We start from the raw sequence: 19,953 nt of genomic DNA on the forward strand, positions 1-19,953 counted from the left end.
GTAGCCGATGATGTATCGACTTTGAGCTTTGAGATACCTACCTATGTTGTACAATACGCGTTTTCATTGATTTTTAAATCCGCTATATACGACGGTATGCCATCGCGTTAAAAGAAACCAAATCCTCCGCGTATCCATCAGCTGCAGTATACATATACATTTGTACATATGATATAATATATGTACCGTTATTTATTTATTTTTTGCCAAACTAGTCACGTGTGGCCATCATTTGTTACCGTGTTTTTCTCTCTCTCTCTCTCTCTCTCTCTCTTTCTCTTTCTTCTTTTAGACTTGCCTACTTTTATTATATTTACTTTTTTTCAACTGAAATATGACACAAGGAAAAAGATCGTCCATCAAGTAGCTAAAGTCAAATTTATTTCGCCGTTCCAAAATAAAAACGAAGTACTACGTGTTTTCACTACTTACACGTTTGGTTTCCCCGTGTCAACCGCGCGCGGTTATGTTATACATACGTACATTTATAATATATATGCGATCGTCTCGACACAAACGCACAGACCGTAACAGTTTTATAATTCCATTGTTTTTTTTTTCTTAGTCATAAAAAAAAATATGATATAATATTATATTTATATATCATATTTGAGTTATTAACCAAAATTACATAATGGACTTTGATTACGATTGTATATAATACTCATGTAACATTGCACCGTATTTTAGATGTGTGACAAAAAATGGTGGCGATTGTTTACAATCCTTAATGATATTAATATATTAATATCAACATGCGACAGCAACGCACACCAATTTGATCACATCACTTTTAAAAATTTTTAGAAGGTATTGCAATATCGTTTATTTATATTGACAATATAAATAGAAAATAATCGTACATAAAAGGCACTCTGCTGCTTTATGATGTACGCACATTAGATGTTTATACCTATGTAATTTTTAATAACATAAAGAAAAAAGTGTCAACTCAGAAAAAACAAACGAATATAGTTAATTGAATATTTTATATAACAAAAAAAAAAACAGTCGGATAATAATTTTTAATTGCCATGCTATACAATAATTATGTATGTAATCACTATCGTATTATTATATATTACGTCATTCAAAATATGGACGTTGCAACTACGACACTATGTGGTGTTTTTATTAATTTGCAATGAAGGTCGAAATATCAGGTAAAATTTCACGGAAACATAATATTCAAATTAATCCTATTCTCTCGAGGTATCCGGACTCTGAAGTGTACAAAAAATAAATACGTATATGGTATACCAGTCACGCTTTGAATTCAAAGGCTAATAACGTGTATAAGGCGTCCCAGGTTTTTAATTTGACGTTTTTCCCGAGAAGTCCTACGTAAATATTTCTCTGCTTAGACAGATACTGCTACAACTTCGCATTAGGTAAATTAAAAAATAAATCACAAAATACACTTTCTTCTTGGAATATTACTTATTTGCATTAATTCTGTAGAAACATTAATTCGTAGATAAATCGGTTTGTGTTCCAAAAATAATATTTTATGTTACAGCATGTCTTTTTAATGTGTCCTTTAAAGTATTAACAACGATAATAATAATCCGCCCGAGAAATAATTCAATATTTTGTTAAACTCTCTGAAAATTAATAATATTCCATTAAGTTTTTATATAGCTAATGAGTGATTTGAAATCAAATTTACCATATAATTAAGTGCACTTAATTTTGATATAGTTCAAACAGCCTTCTTAAAATATTAACATGATTAATTAAAAAAATTATTTTGACTTATCATGTTCAATTAATTTTGAGGTTTTCGTATAGGTTACATTACAACTAAATCATTCAGTAAACGAATGAAATAATTTTATTAGATATATAAATATAAAATATTAAAAAAACACTGTAGCTAAAAAATGCCATACTGTTCTATATTTTATGATAAAAATACAAAGTGTACTATTTCAAATTGAATTTTTTTTTTTTTTTTTTTGTCAAACTAATAAGAATGGCATTGTTGTCCTATACTTCCATTTTACCTAGGTGATAAAAATTCATAAGGTAAATCTATTTTCCTTTTCCTTTTTTTACCAAACTTATTTATTTTTATTGACATGACATTTTCGTTAAAGTTATTCTGTTGTAACAGTACAGCGAAAAACATTTTGTATTACGGTGATAAACAAATAAAGTATAGGCGGTCAAGTCGTATACCGCGGCGGTAAAACAATATATTATATAAATTGTACTGTATACAAGACAAGACATCGTAATCGTAAAAGTCGATCTACGGTGATAAACTTCAATTATATTATGTTCCAAAACTAATTTAATTGCTGAATCACGATATTATATATGAGTATACGTAACACGGGACGACAAACTATAAAAATATAATTAAATAATGTCGGATCGAAAAAAAAATATCGTAAAATATCGTTCTCAGTGTTCATATCACATAACTATTAACTAATAAGTAATATCTAATAACATCGTGTATTGTAATATGATCCTATATAATAATAATAACAACAACATTAACACCTGTATAAACTATAATCAAATAATAAACATTGGCCGTGCTATTATTTCTTCAGGACTATATGTATAGTTATCTCTTTATGTCATATGGCATAAACGTCCCTGCGATTGGTCATCACTCATCATTCTGTATCCCTATTCCTATTATCTGCTATTAGTCCATTGGAGTCGAAAACACACGCAAACAATCATTATTACTCGTTGCCCTGTCGGCCGGGTGATCATTAATTCTTTTTTCCCTCCGTTTGCTGGTCGATGGAAAAGAATCAGATAGAAAAATAAATACAATAATATAAATACGAAAATATATAGATACATTTGGGCACTGATGTTGCTGTGTGAAAAATGATAACTAGCTAATAGATAGTACCAGCAACCGTATGATGTTTAATATTTTCTTATAAATTAATAAATAAAAACAAAAAAAAAAAAAAAACATAAATTAATAGCATAAGTAATAGGCATTTAAAACAGAATATAAGTAGTACCTATTACAATTTTTAAGTTATTTGAATTATTAATTTTTATAAGTAATTGACCAAAAAAAATATGGCGTATAGACAAAAGACGAATGTATCTCATGGCAGTCAATTACGTTTTTATACAACTATAAAATAAGAAAGGCAAATTATATTTATAATTTAATTTAACTATTCAGTATTCTCTCATTTTTAACTGTAGGTGCTGTTCCTTATCTATCCATATTTATAAGTAACTAACTTTTAATAATAGTATATACCCAATAATATTTATTTTAATTATAATAAGGTTATTCATATTTTTACAAACTTCAAGTACAATTATTTTTACACTGAATAAACTAAATACCTATTAATTATTAAAAGACCTATAGTTTGACAATTTAAATACAAACCAACATTTCAATATCATTCTGCTATGTTTTATAATACTCTTATTTAAATCCTCAAATAATAATAACGTTTTACGAATATAAATTAAATGTTATTTTCAAACGCATCGATACGTATTGACTATAAAAACGTCCAATTCAAACCACGTACAATATTATGAATTATGAATATAAATTATGTGTATATATATATAAGTATTATCTTTTCTTAGTTCAAAGGTATATTTAATATTTAATATGTAATATTGGTATACTAAGTAAAATGTTGTATGATTTTATACAACATATGAAAATATATTTTCGTAGCACATTTACCCAAAATTACTTATTATAGTTGGTTATAATTATAATACGATATCTAAAGAATTAATAAAACAGAAGTTCAAAACATTTTAGTGTCTGAATTCAGTAATACCGTATGGTAAAATATAACGACGACTTCCAGCAATTCCGTTGAATGTTTTAGTGTGAACTCTACTATGACATATAGAGGTACCTACGTTTGATAAATTCATGTATATATGTGCATGTCATGTCATGTCAGAAAAATGTTACTCTGAAACACGAGCTTCTTGAATCTTAGTAAATTAACTCTTTTCTGCCTTGATGTATATTGTATATACAATATACACGGCTAACAGAGAAAATAAATAATACATCAATCACTTTATGTTTTCACAACCACCTCTTTTCATTTTATAAACTTCCCAGAAGCATTTCTCTTCTAAACGAATACTATATATCTACGTTTATTTATTTTTTTGATAATGTATTATTACTCTTCTAATACAAATTGAAATTGGAAAAACTGTAATCATTACACGCTGATGCTGTAACTTGATTTCTTTTCCAATTCCGGTAGACAATAATAATTAATAACTAATAATTTAACAATAAACATTGCTGTTTTACGAAGTTACGTAAATCTATAATTATTTACATAAGCTTAACAAACATATCAAATAATATATGTATTAGTTATTCAATAGGTTTCTTAATTCTTTTTAATTTATAAATTATATAATTATATCTAAATTATTTAATTTAGTTATTTCTAATTGTTATTATTATGTTATATTATTTTAGTTAAAATCTTTATTGTACAGTGTACACTTTGAAATCTGATCAACATATCATCTCGAAAGAGAAATATGAGGATTCAAATAACCCATAATATTTGTATTATAATTAATTTTTTTATTTTTCAGTCCAGTGAACTGAGTAATTTGAACCATATAGCATATAATTTATTCGACGATTTTCCCAAAAAATCTAATGACTTGGAAACGATTTCATACGAGTTCTGACTACAGAATAATCGTGTACACCTATGTTAGGTGAATAAGTTATTAATTTTAATAACTATAGTAATTTTCAAATAATTCATATAAAAAAACGTTAATTTTAAACAAATATGTGTTTCAACAAGTGTGTTTTAAAAGTTAGTTATGAATACAAATACCTATATGTACGAGCATATTAGTACAATCGTCATAAATTCATAACAGATCATCGCAACCGTCATCGTTATGAGAACTACGTACCTATTGGAAATTCTATTAGTAGTATTATTATATTACCTAATAATATGTTAGATATTTTAATCAAAAATTTTATAAAACTAATTACAATTATTTTTTTATTTATTTAATAGTCCTAGATAACTAGTACCTAAATTCACGGGATAATAGTATGTTCGTTATTGCAAAGTAATTGATAAGTATATAGAACACACAGTGTACCAAAAATATTTCTTTTGTTATTTCCACAAAAAAATACTTGGAAAATATTTTCCTTTTAACATTAATATTTTAGTCATAAAAAAATTGAAACAAAATGTGTTTTTCTAAAACTTGATCCTTATAGATTTTCGTAGAAAAATACAAAATACCTAAAACCGCCTGTTTTTAAAAGGTATATGTGACTGAAAGGAATTTAAAGTTTAAACTCATTTCAAAAATGGCGTATCGCTATACATTTTTTAAACTCCCATGTCGAACAGTCAAGCACATATAAATATATAATATCATCTATATATGTTAGTATTCTGCAGTAAAAGATCTTGTTAGGTATCTGTTTATAACTAAATGTAAACTGTATAGATATTATTATATTATGATTGATTTGTTCACTTATTATTTTACGAGTGAAGAAAAGAGCCTATAACATTTTTTATATTATTTTATTTCCCTTGCTTGCATAATAATTATTATACTTAGGTATTTATTTATTCGTCATTGTATACGTTTTAGAATATTTATTATGTTATTCGTAAAAAAAATCTAACTTAATATAAATTATGTGTTATGAAATATTCTAAAAAGTTTCAAAACTTTTCTGATTTTTAAAAACCACAACACTTGTTTTGTTCTAAATTCAAAATTATTTGAAAAAAAACTTTTATTCTATCTACTGTTTTATGATGATTAATAAGAACATACAATTTAAACTTTAACATAAACATTTTTAAAATGAATATTGATGAGACGAGTTGCTTTAATTGCACAATATTAAAATATAGCTTGAAACAAAAACAAATTCAAAGTTTTATAATGCTTACGCTGATGAAACAATTATTTATATTATATAGTTAATTTACAATTAATATACAACACTCGTCTGGTGTATACCATTGCAGTATATGTGTATTATTATTAATTTAATCATAATATAAAATTATTAATATGTATGATTTTACTGTTTACACGTTATAGTACTTTTTACAAATAATTATTATAGCTATTTATACAAATGTTCATGCTTGTTCCTTCTGAATAAATATTTACAATGGAATGAGCTCGACAAAGTTGGAGCCGATAAACTTTAGTAAAAGGAAAACGCAATTTGAATGTTGTTTATATGTGTAGTGACTTTAATGAAGTTTTACTAAATTAATGACCTCAACAGATATTCTGAAAACTCACTAGCTGCAATTTCCTTTTTCGAAATCAATTAATCTATCTTCATGCACATGAATATCTAATACAATTTCAATTTAAAATTGTTTGCGAAATATCATCAATATTATGTTGGTAATATCATATTGTCACTAATACAAAACTTGCATTGAAAAAATGTATCTAATTAAGTATTTTCTTTTAAACCTCAATCGAATAACAAAAGTCTTAAAATCGTTTTCACAGTCCGACTATGCATTTTTATATGATGAAAAAAAAAATCATTTTAGTTGGATTTTCATCAAAAAACGAATTCAGATCGCTTAGTATATATATTGTATAGTAAAACGTCCATAACCTTTTTTTGATAACGAAAATTAAACTGTCTGGACAATACGCGTTGCGAGGACTATATTTTTGATGCAATGATTATTTTATGATATTTTCGACGAATATCCAAAGTTTTATTGCATAATACGTGCGGGAAAACCTTGAATATAAGGACAAAATATTCCAGTGGCATATTATATTCAGGTATATTATACAGGCAGCTTAAATCGCCAATGTGCCGTGAACTGTAATGGGGGTCAGTCGGAAGTAAAGACGAAACGCCACAGAACATATGTACATATTGTTTTTCATTACTATATTATTATATACCGGAAATAAGGGTAGTTTTTTGTTTTGCGAATCCACACACTGCACATACGGGAAATTTATTCAATATTATACCCCAAAGCCGTATTTTGGACCTCCCGACCCGATATAACAATAAAGCTGCGGTAATGGGTTCCAACGTTAAATATTTTGTTTGAATCGATAAATTTAAATTTCGCCGTAATGCCCGCAATTGATGTAGGTACTGCAGCAGCAGTTAATACCGAAGAGATATTAACAATATTACGCGTTTACGTGTACCTGCGAGTGTCCAAATGCATTACTTATTATGTACGTATATATTATTATTATTATGCGATGGATGCCATAATAGTATAAGTGAATTTTCATTATCAATACTCGTAAAAATATAGATACCTAATAATATATTATACGTATTTACAAATATACAATAGATGTGAAAATATACACGCGCAGTTGCTTGATGGAAATCAATAATATGATTTTGTTGTAACAATGAAATAATATTGTTCGTGACGGAAATAAAATGAGAAACATTATTATTACCATATATTTTATCATACGCGGTTCTTTACCAAAAACTCATATTCGCTGGATACAATGCTTTATATGTATATAATTAGGCACAAACTACATGACGTAAAATTTAAATTAATGTTTTATGTATTTTGACATATTAATTATCAAGTTTTATAACCTAAAGTATTTTTTCCTTATAGTATCTCTTTCTTTTTTATTTTATCCATTTTTTTTTTCAATCAAAAACTTATTAATTTTTAACTTGTTAATTATTTCCATATACCTAGTCAATATTTGTGGTTTCCATAGTTTTAAATACTTAAATAGCACTGTTCTTTTAAAAAACGTATTTTCTAGTAACTATTTTTAGGTGTTTTGACATCAACACATGTTTTTAATTTTATAATTATATGACTCGAATTAAATTGTTTTATTACACAATTTGTTACAATATAGGTAATATATATATATATATTATATATAAGAAATAAGTCAACTAACAAAAAAATAAAAAATCGTCCCACTTTAGCTTAAAATAATATGAAACAGAATAAACTTGTTAGTTGTTTATCTATATATATATATGTGTGTGTGTATTCTTTAATTAAGAAATGTATTGTCGGGTACACCCATTGAAATAATTAAGTAAATTAGTAAATAGTACACGGTACTATCGTTATTAATTTATAGAAATGTCAATAAATTGTACATATCGATCGTATTTATTGACGCTGTATAGCGAAAAATAAAATCAAAACTAGTACCTATTAACTATGAGGTCATGTGTAAAAACTAGTTTTTATTGAACGTTTAATAAAAAGAAGGTGTACGTTTACCTATAGCAAAATCACGTTTGTATGAACTACTCTTAAGCTCAACTAGTTTTACTAGTAAATTCGGGTTTTAACTAATTTTGGACATTACTGCAACATTATAAAACCGTTTGACGTCCAGACAAACGGACAGCAATTCCACAAAACCATGGCCCGTTAGTTTGCTTGAATAAACTTTTAAATGTAAATGAGAATAAAAAAAAAAAAACTGTTGACTATAATAAGAAAACTATAGTATCTGTGGTCAGTTTGGTCTACAGTTAAACGGATCACTTCGTGTATAATATGTAATAATATGTATATTATATTAGGCACATGCATGTATATAACATAATCGCTTTCACTGTATATACATAACTCGAACAGTATTACACGCAATAAAAAAATAAACGGAACATTTAAAAAACTAATACTGGCTATACACACGCATATATAACATATACTTGAATATACAACACTATTACATATAGATGTGCTATTCCGGGCGTGTGCTTCTATATATAATGTATCGTTCTGTAGATCTCCTAGACATAATTTATTATTAATACGCGTAGTTGTCCGTTCGCTAATAACGTCGCGTCGCACCGCAGCGGTAGCCCGCCGCCTCTTTTGCCCTTTTGGTCTCGCGTGATCTCGACCGTTTAACTACTACCGGAGTTGCGCAGCGCGTGTCTATCGCATAATGTGCCTATACATAATGGTTATTATTATTGTACAGTCGGGTTATCGAAAGAACGCTGCTGCCCATGCATGTATGTGTTGTCTCCGCCGTAAAAACGTGTAAAGAATTTGTAACGAATTCGTGTTCGGCGGAACTAGTTCTGCGTTTGAGCATAAGGTCGAATTTATTATCATCATTTAACTTAAAGTAAGAAATTGTGCTCAAGCTTCGGTTTTTTTTTTTTTTTTTGATATTTCAAATTTTAAGCGAGATATAAGCATTTTTAATAGACCTTAGAAGTCTTTAAAATATTTTTCACACACTCGTATCTCGTTCTAACAGAACAAAATTGATTCTACTGAACTGTCTGAACTCAATTGTACACGTTTAATGAGTAGCGTAGATACTCTTAAAAATATACAAAAAATGTACTTGTGTATTAAAATATGTACACGCGACAACGGCGATGGTGTAATATTGTACGCAAACGGCTCTCGCTGGTAATAATATTATAATAATGTAATATTATTTTTGTGACATTATATTATTACGTTATCTATGCGTATTTCTGTGGATAATTATTCGAGAAATATAGAATTCTCTTTACCTAAGTGTTTTTATTTTCCCCGTTTAAAATTCACCAAACTTTCGTAAATATTTATATAATATTACAAATCATTTATTAACCGGGCGAATAATTATTATTACCTATGCATTGGTAATCTTTACTTTCATAAATAATAATTAGACTCGTCACTGCATTTATATGTGAACTGAAATATTGAAATAACCGCAATGAGTGTATAATATAACTATAACTGTATATTATGTATACTATGGTCATTTGCAAACGCCATCGAATCACTCGAAAATAAAAGTACCCGTTTATATTTAATGCACTTGTACATAACTACGAGTATTTAATAATATAATACGTAAAATATTTTATGCGAATATAATGTATTAGTAGCCGTTGGTGATATATCGTTTTCGTCTAGATCAATACGATGCACATCTAACAAGTACACGAGATTATATATTTATGTATATATTTTTTACGTCTCTATAGTCGGAAAAAAACCAGTCGTCGTCGTTTCATCTACTTAGAAGATATGCTGTCTACTTTCGGATGAGCAATTTTTACATCGCAACCTGTTTTGGAAAGTCGACCGTACCGGTTTCGAATAAATTTATTTGCTTTTTATATTTTTTTAGCGACGGAATTTTTTTTTTTTTTCATTTCGTATACTGTTGCCGTTACCGTAGACAAAGTAGTTGCAGTAACTTACCGATCGGCTGCGAAAATAACACGTGGCGAAATATATCAAAAACGTAATTTTATGCGATGAAAAATGAGAATTCGAAAGAGTTTGTTTGACTTTCGTATGTATAGGTATTCCGTGCAACCGATGAAAAAAAATATTAGTGGCGTGGAAAAACAAAACGATACGTCTATATAAGAGGATGACAGCGTGTAGTGGGTTTTGTTTGGATCAAGTTTCAAGTAAAATCGTTCAAACAGTTCATAAAAACAATTTTTCACAGTCACGTATTACTGTATATAAGATTACAACCTATACACAATAATATTATACTGCTGCGCCGCAAGTGGTGATGGACAGCGAAATAAAATGTATATGCATGCCATACTTAAAACTTGGTTGTTTTATCAATATTGGCACAAAAACGTTAGATAGGTACCATCACCATTGATTATAAAATATACGTTATATTTATAAACTCAATGGTACCACGTAGATCAGTTTGTTCCTTGCTATACGGTTTCTTTTATTATGATAATATTGTGCGAAGTTCTTGTTTGAGTTTGTCTCTGCCCGCTATACGTATTGCATTATGTAAATTTCCCGAAAACTTGTTTATTGGATTTTTCGGTCTGATATATATATTATAATATATTATACACCTACTCAATGCTTACATTATATTGTACTCTGCTGTCTACAGTCATGCGAATCGATAGAATATTCACTCGTTTTCCAAGATCAGTAACTTCTGAACACCCGTAAGCGTAGGGTATACTCATCGACTGGACACGAAAACGCACACTTGCGCCGATCGCAGTTCAGCAGCTAAATCGCAAGACCTGTTTCATATTTAATGACAATATTGTTGTTATATTATATCGTGTCTCCGTGTCTAATAGCATAGTCCGCGCGATAAAAGAAGATTTACTCGAAAATTGTGTTACGTACATAAACACTTCCCGGATAAAGTGGGATAATCATTTCTTTAACAATAATGTATTATTTATAATTCATTTTTATTCGCCTTTTTTATCACTTTCTATCTGACGCATCAACTGGAATTGACAAATATGTTTTTTTTTATTATTATTATTATTATTATTGTCATGTACGATATATTATATAGGTACATTATTTTTTTATACAACAAAACATAGTTTTGTTCATTTTACATTTTTAAATAAAGACTTGAAAATAGAAGTAATTTATTATAGTGGCTCTTTTAGTTATATGCAATTTTTCTACAATGAATTGCGGCACCATTTTGTTTTGAAACAACGGATAAAATTCTCTGGCTCTGCAGGTATATTTCTTATAATTAACATACTTACCTACAAGCGACTTTTGGTGAGGCTAATTAAGTATCAACTATTCACATCCATGCCCATACGGTGAAGTGTCGATCTTATGTTTTTAGATAACTTATTACTAATTATCATAATAACATTTTACGTACCTATGGGTTTAATTTATATTGTCTTTTTAATGTTTTTAAATTAAAAAGGAAGTAAAGGTAATTTAAAAAAAAAATTATATTGCTTCACGGTATATTAAGAACTTTATTTCTTATTTACATAGATTCTTATTAGTTATTATTAGTTATCATTAATATAAATTTCAGTTCTGGTCTAATAGAAATAATCCATTATATTAATATTAAAACTAATGTGGTTGTTTGCGTTATTTTTTATTAATATTTCTATATTTTTATAATTTATGAAAAACTTAATGGATGCAAATAGACGTTATAAATATATAATTTAAATTGTACTGTATTTATGTAATGCGTTTTTATAAAATTTAAAAAAAAACTTGTCTCACTAAGTTATAATAATATTGTATTACGTTTAAGCTTTGTTACACAACATAATAATACGCAATGTATATAAATAGACACTTTATTTCAAATATTTAGCAAAAGTCTTTACTATTTGTTAGGCTCTTAAAAAAAAGGAATGTTATATTAATATTACCTATATAATGTATATCTACAGCGTTTATCATACTGTATCTTACCGTTTTCATATGTGAGGTTTAGGGTAGAACGATATTTAATGTAAAACATAGTAACCCATGCCATGCCTATTTATGAATTAAAGTAAGTATATTGTTTAGAAATATTTAGTTGATTTCAGTTATTTTATAAAGAAATGTGTTTTGTACTTAACGAGCGTTCAAGAATGAAATGTTTAATTTTAACACATTTTTTTAAAATTGATTGATAAAATCATATTATTATTATTGTTACTATAAAATGTTATTATATTTTACTACGTATTATTCAAACATATTTTTTAAGATAAAAGAGTTACCATGCAAGAATCTCGACGAACGGGACTTGGCCAATATTTTTAAATTGACTGTCGCAAACACAACAATAAGAACCACTTAGTGATTAGTACGAGACCGTCAATTAAGTAGCTCCTTGGATTGCACAGTGTACACGACCCACATTCAAACCTACTAAAATGATGTGATTTCTTTAAACAAGCTTTGCCTACGGCAAAATATATAATATTTGTACTAATATTAATCGGGCCACGATATATTAATTTAATATTTAATTTAAAACCAAAAATTAAATTAATTTTAAAAATATACCTACTCGAACACTTGTTTAATAATGGTAGCAGTGGGCTTATTGCCAAAAAAATATATAAAAAAAAAAATAACTTGAAAGCTGCAGAAAATCCTGTTGCCTGACTATTCGGATTCCCGAAGGTTTTAGCTACTGGTACCGTACAACTATTATACACGCGTTGTGTTAGTTTTACAGAAATGGCTGTTTCTGGCCAAAAAAAGTCTGACACCTTTAATACATAATCCGATTAAGTCACTAGACGATCGTATGAGACAACAAAACTGGTATTTACTGCGATTATTGTGTTTGGAAACAAATAATTTATCGATGTTTCTAGATATAATAATATATTATAAAGATTAAAAAATAATAATGTTGTGAATATTATAAAAAAAAATGTCACCAGATGAAACTAAGAAAGCCAGAACACATTTTTGCGAACAACCCTTCGATAAAAATAAATAAATGTTTAAATAACTAGATTTCACTAAACGGTAATTATTCAGTCTTCTTCATATTACTATGCTCTAAGCCTCTAGGGTAACGCATTCAAAATGTCCAATTTGTTTATAAAAACGAGAAAGTCTATGTAAAATTAAATTTCAAGTATGGATGTTACTATTAATATAATATATTATAATATTTGCTGTAAGCGTTGCGTACATAATTATTATTAAAAACAAAACTAATTTTACGTGTATTTTTTGAGTTCGGCCCACACACAAAAACTATTATAGATCTTGTGGGCTATGTACATTAGAACATATATAATGTTATGTAAAATTATGTTCCACGTAGTTGACCTGTGGTATAATATTTCGTTGACCTCACATTGGAAATAGAAATTTTTAGCGTCCACACAGATGATATGACAGGTGTTATTATAATATCATATATATATAAATAAACAAAAGCGTCGCGTTATAGAATCATCTGTGAGTATATCAATATGCCGTTGCGATCGGTCAAACGTGATTGCGTATTATTAAATAATATTATGTTCATCAAAAGTTATTATAATCCTGCAACATGTTTAGTATCGGCGTTGAGTGTAATAGTGTGATACCGCCCACCGTTCTCACATGGTACAATATCATTAAACAGAGACATTACCGTTATTAATATTATTGTAACATTATTTACGGGTTTTTGTGGTCGACGATTTCTATGATTTCCACGATAATCCGCCACGCGTAAATAGGCATATGACGTATTGTTCTTCGGTTATTTTTATTGTCCTCAATTACAATTAATTAATGTCGACTGTAATTTTTTTTTTTTTTTAATTTGATAAATGAGTTATTATTATTATTGTCACAATACGACAACACGTCGAATTCGCTTCGTTTATAATATTGTATAATTTGACCGATGTATTTGAAAACACATATTTTATTTCATATAATCATTTTACCTCTCGTGTACTCGTCAAGTTTGTGGAATTGTTCACAAAATGATAAATTTTGTAAAAACGTATAAATACATAATATTATTTTTTACGACCAATGGATAATTACAATGATATACCATGTGCATCTGATGTAAAATTATAATTTTGGTCTGAATTTTATTTTATTATTGTCGTAATTGTTAAAATGACATGCCTCCATTTATTGGATATCACGTAGAATACATAGTACGTATATATATGTATGTTCATATGCATACATTTCACCTTTCTCAAAAAAAAAAAAGAAAATGAAATGAAAAATATTTCATCAATAACTTATTAAATTATAAATATTAAGCTTTCAAATGACATTAAATGACGTTTTATGGTGGTAGTACAATTCATACTCTTTTTTTGTGTACAAACCAAACGATCTGGTTTTATCATGACACAAAACTGCAAAACGCAATTCCCTATATATGTATATAATTCGAGTTAAAATTATTATTCATGTGGATTGATGGTTGTTTTAAAATAAATGTTAAAAATTATTTTTATCGGTTAATTATAATTAACTTTGAGTATCACGTATATACCAATGATAATGTGTTTACAATTTTTAAGTTTGGTGTTCATAATAAATGCGTTCAGCCCGAACTGTGACTTGGTCGTAGAATATTGCTTTAAACCGCTAGAAATACAAGTATCGGAATGTGTGTGGACTAAATTAGTAACTGGCGCTATGACAATTCAATCCGACCGCTTAAGAACATGTGCTTATATGTTATATATTATACAGTTAAAGTTCACTACTGTACAATAAATATAATAATGACAATAATAATACGCACTCGTACATATACACTAACAAATAACAATAATAGTAATAATAATATAATCTGGTGTACTCGCAGTTTCATTAAAGTCAAAAGCCAGTTGATTCAACATTGCATTATGAATACAAACTAAACAAACAGTAATATTATAATTGTAAATTACTATTAATCGGGCTTTTCGCTGTCTGCCATTACTGCCACTATAAAGGAAGGAAAGCTCGATCGGGCGCTAGCAAGAAAATATCGTAACACAGTACTTAATATAATATGTATACGAAAGCTGGCGTGCACGCGATAATTACGTATTCATTGTTTCAACCAGCTTGTCTCTGAATTTTAATAAATGTATTATAATATGGTGTGACTTACGTGCCGAAAATTATCTTCATTTATCACTTGGATTATGCGACGAAAACAAAGTGGTTTTGAAATATTCGACCATTTAAAAAAAAAAAAAAATCCGAAAGTTATTAGTCTTGCCGAGTTTTTTGTATTGCGTTGATTAAAACCGCCGGTAAAGTAGATATTACTCCTCTTTAAATCCCCGAGTGCAAACACATCAACACATAATAATATATGATGATATTATATTCGATCCGCAACGTATACAATAATAATAACACCAAAAATAACACATCCGGAAAAGATTTACACGGATATTAAAAACTCGGGGAAACATTGTGAACTCTATCGCGGTATTCGCGCTATGTGCAGTATAGTTGTCATAATAATTTAATATTATATATAATAACGCTATATACGAAGCTAATGTTAATACATAGAAAAACTACGAGGGAATGCGGGATTAAAAGAGAATCCTAGCCCGAGGAAAAAAAACGAAAACAAAGTTTATAAAAATGAAGTTTTTCCTTTTTTGACGTCTTTCGGGCGCAGTGATCACTGCCGCACACAAGTTATTAATGTTTCTCCCGCGAGCGTACATTAATCCCACGAGACATTATAACTGTATTACCAGTGTTAATCCGTAGGTCTCGGCGCATAACCGCGCACAGTCCTTAACAAGCCGCTAAGACGTAAGAGCAGCTCGTTGTCTTCGAATCAAATATAATATATGTATATACTATATAACCAGTAGCCACACAATCATCGTTGTTTGTATACAAGATGATTCACCAAGCATGATCATCAGGATCATCTCCCCATTTTACGTTTAATAATGAATTGATTTTGATTTTGATTTTTGGAAATTTTAGAAATTTTAAGTACAATTAAAGACCGTTTTTTTTAATTCTCGAGATTTTTTTGTAATACCTACTTAATTATTATACTAGGTACTTACAGAAGTTTCTGTTATAATATAAAATAACCTTCTGCTTTTCTAATGAAAATCGACATGTTTTACTGTAGATTATTCAATAGATAATACATTTTAAAAGTTTTGATGTAGGTATCTAACTCAAAATTGTGACTGTAGTTTTCTATTAAACCAAACATTTATTCAATACAAGAACATTTTCAAAAATATTGCCGACTAAATACAGTAGAAAGGGGGAAGGAGGTTTTCACTTGAAAATAGAAGTTTGTTTTTCCACAGGACACTCATTAAGTAGTAAAATAAATTTCAAGAATTGAAAAATTTGATTTATGACTATATTTAAAAATTCCAAAATTAGGATTTTTGGTAACAGCATTATTAAAAAAAAATGGAGATGACCATGTTTGCTGAATACATATACATATTATTTACACACCATGTAAAACAACTGCGACCATTTTCAAAATAATCAACTAATTTAATTTTTAGTATTCGTTTTTATATTTTTTATATATCAGTATGCCGAATTGCTCAAATTTAAAATGTTGTCAATCGCTGAACATGAGACCACAAGACTACTTACGACAATAATAAATATTATGCATGTTTATAGATATAAATAATCAGTAGTATGACGGATCACCAATTTTTAATAACTTTAGATAACTAATTTTCTGTATAAATCATCTGCTGCGCGAATGCGTCATTTGAAAAAATGCTTATCCCAATAAAAGTCGGCCCACCTATACCAACATGCGTTTAAATATTTTTATTATTTTTGTATTATTATATTGTATAATATAATGAAGCATATAAAATGAATAAATAACATCGTCACATGGATTTCTCGAAGTAACTTATTATTATTATCGCCCCATTGGCTTTATAATTGATTATATTTGTTTTTATCACGTTGTCAAGCTTATATTATACAAATACAATATTCCATACGAAAACCGTATTCGAACGATATCCGCAATATATCATTAAAACAAAATTCGCATTCCAATTGAATTTTCTTACCATTAGTCAAACATTTCGTAGAATAATTTCATCAACGAAAATGACCTCAATTGTTATTATTATTATAAACTATATTATAGTATATAACATGTATAATAATGATACATATATTATGTATTTATTATTTATGGTAACATAAAACAGTTTTATTTCTCCTAAAGGTTTATATTTTGAATACGTATTTAGGAATTTGATACTCATAATTTGTGTTTGATGGTCAGGCACTTCTTATTTATTAATCGACTTCGAAAGTAACTGTACATGAAAATCTATCCAGGTTGTCCATGTATAATATATGTATAACCTTTCGCAATATTTTATTTAATCAACAGGATCATTTTTGTTATATTATTACATATTTTCAAATTCTTGGGATTTATTTATACTGCTTAAATAGTGTCTTATAAGAATAGAAATTTCTATTTTTTAAATGACGATCCTCTCCCTTTTTCTACTGTAAATTATACAATTTTATCTATTTTTTTTTTTTACTTTTTAATTTGAACGATTAAAATCGTTAAAAACTATAGTTTTTAAGTTATTTAATTTTGTATTGTAAAGATAATAAATCCTATTTCACATAAAAAGGTGAATCTTATTTGAATAACAGAAGTCTGTACAAAAAATTTCAAAAATATAAAAATATGGTCTCTAATTAATAATTATACTTAAAAAAAATTTTAATAAATTTATTATTTAATAATAGTGTTGAATATGCTTAGTAAATCATACTATTTATAAGTTGATTACAAATTAAAAACACAGAATTAATCAATGCATGTATATTATATTGAACGCGTTGTGCGAAAAAATAATTATTTTTATTATTACAATGGCTCTATTAATTTCGCGAACTCTTCGTTTTGGAACTATAGCTAAATTATTTCTTTCCATGGTTTACAGTGTTTTTACATAACCGACTTTGAATCTACCAAAAAATAATATAACATCGTGTGTCTATATTTATAAAAGTATCTATAAGCTATTAACGTGAAACACATCGTGCTCTCGATGCTATTTTTTATACAATTTTATAATACGAGTATTATATTATACCAATGTAGACAATAATTATACGTTTGGATATCAGAGAAAGTGAATCGAAGATGAGTGCTCGTTCCGCAGAAGTTCTTTAATAATAAGTTTTCCTGCAACAATACGATATTTTAGTATACAAATCTATATGATGTATAATCTGAATCGTTTTACGAATCAATGATTCTTTTGAGCGAAAAGATACAAAGTCGTCGCTTCTGATGCGACAATGTAGTAGCAGCAGCAACAGCAGCAAATTATATAATAATATTTTGTCGTACACTAGCTGTGCGCTTAGTCGACGACGATAATAACTCTAAAGTCTCGAGACGCCGAGAGAACTTTGATCGCTCAACGACAAACTCCGGACGAGAATTAATTAAGGATGGTTGGTATAATAATTATTATTAATTGGTTGATGAAAAATATCGTCGAGTTGCAAAAGTATAAATTGTATAATATATATATATATATATATAACTAGTACGACGTGTTCACTTTAATAATTTTAAGGATATCACGAAATCTCGACAGTAATTAGCAGTCAGCCCTATAATATATCTGCGTGAACGTCGACGTATGTGTGCCAACGAGGCACACCTGTATATAATATATTGCGATAATCGCGCGCGCTCTTATATATATATATATACATATATCGACAATTAACATAACATAATTCATTATAACAAAATAATAATTATCGTACGTGTGGTAATAACGACAATTATTATAAAACTGTGAGTACAATTTATATATTATAATAATATCCCCCTCTGCAGTGGTTACATTCAATAAACGTAATATATTTTGATTAAACGCGCGAAGGCACAATAATCGAACTCTTTTCGTTCGACCCCGAACAAAGTTACGTGCCTATCTATTTTAGGTTGTTTTTGTTTTTAGAAAGTAAAACGATTAATTTCGAAACGACAATGATTAAAATATTTCATCGAACGCGCCTGCATCGGCATGCGATTTCGCTGTGATCTATACGATCACTCTCGGGCATATTATAATTTATTGATACGCGTACGCATAAATGACATCATCCGCGGGATATCCCACACGTGATGATTTGATGATGACAGTACACCTATGAGTAGATCAGGTCAGGTTGGGTTATTACACTCTGAACTCGCAATAAACGTCATATCGATTTTTCGCCAGACGTCGTAATAATAAAATAATATTTTTATATAATGTACAAGAGATACTAATCGCTTTTTTTCTCGTTTGTTTGCAGGGTAGCAAATGCACCAGTGGCGGTGCCCCCGGACAACCGTACTACATGACCCATCAGTTCCCGCCCGGGTCGTCGGCTACGCTACCCAACAGGGGCCGTCCGCCCACCGGGTCCATACCGGCCAGGGCTTATTCGCCAGCCGTGCCGCCGGTTGCGGCCAACAAATCGTCAGGTGCGTTAACCACGTGATTTCATATTTCAAAGTAGAATATAATATAAATCGGAGTACCTACTTCGATTCATAAAAATCAAATTTTAAACAATAATAGTTTAACTATTAGTTATACACACTATTTAAAGTTTAGATGAGCGGATAAATGGACCGACATTTTGTAGAATACTCCTGTATTGTAGCCACATTTATCTAAACTTT

The 19,953-nt window shown here is 28.5% G+C and overlaps 1 protein-coding gene across 18 annotated transcripts in view; it reads left to right on the forward strand.

Moving 5' to 3' along the window:
* The window catches only part of LOC113554958 (coiled-coil domain-containing protein AGAP005037), a 167,783-nt gene that overhangs the window by 109,331 nt on the left and 38,499 nt on the right, over positions 1–19,953 (forward strand). For all 18 annotated transcript variants that reach the window (XR_003405325.1, XM_026959124.1, XM_026959153.1 and 15 more), the window contains one exon: positions 19,581–19,752. Coding sequence is in view for 17 of the 18 variants with exons in the window: in XM_026959124.1 (XP_026814925.1) it covers positions 19,581–19,752 (172 nt within the window). In the remaining variant the exon portion in view is untranslated. The remainder of the gene's footprint in view (positions 1–19,580; positions 19,753–19,953) is intronic.

This window comes from Rhopalosiphum maidis, chromosome 1 (assembly GCF_003676215.2).
Source record: "Rhopalosiphum maidis isolate BTI-1 chromosome 1, ASM367621v3, whole genome shotgun sequence".
In the NCBI taxonomy this organism is placed as follows: Eukaryota; Metazoa; Arthropoda; class Insecta; order Hemiptera; family Aphididae; genus Rhopalosiphum; species Rhopalosiphum maidis.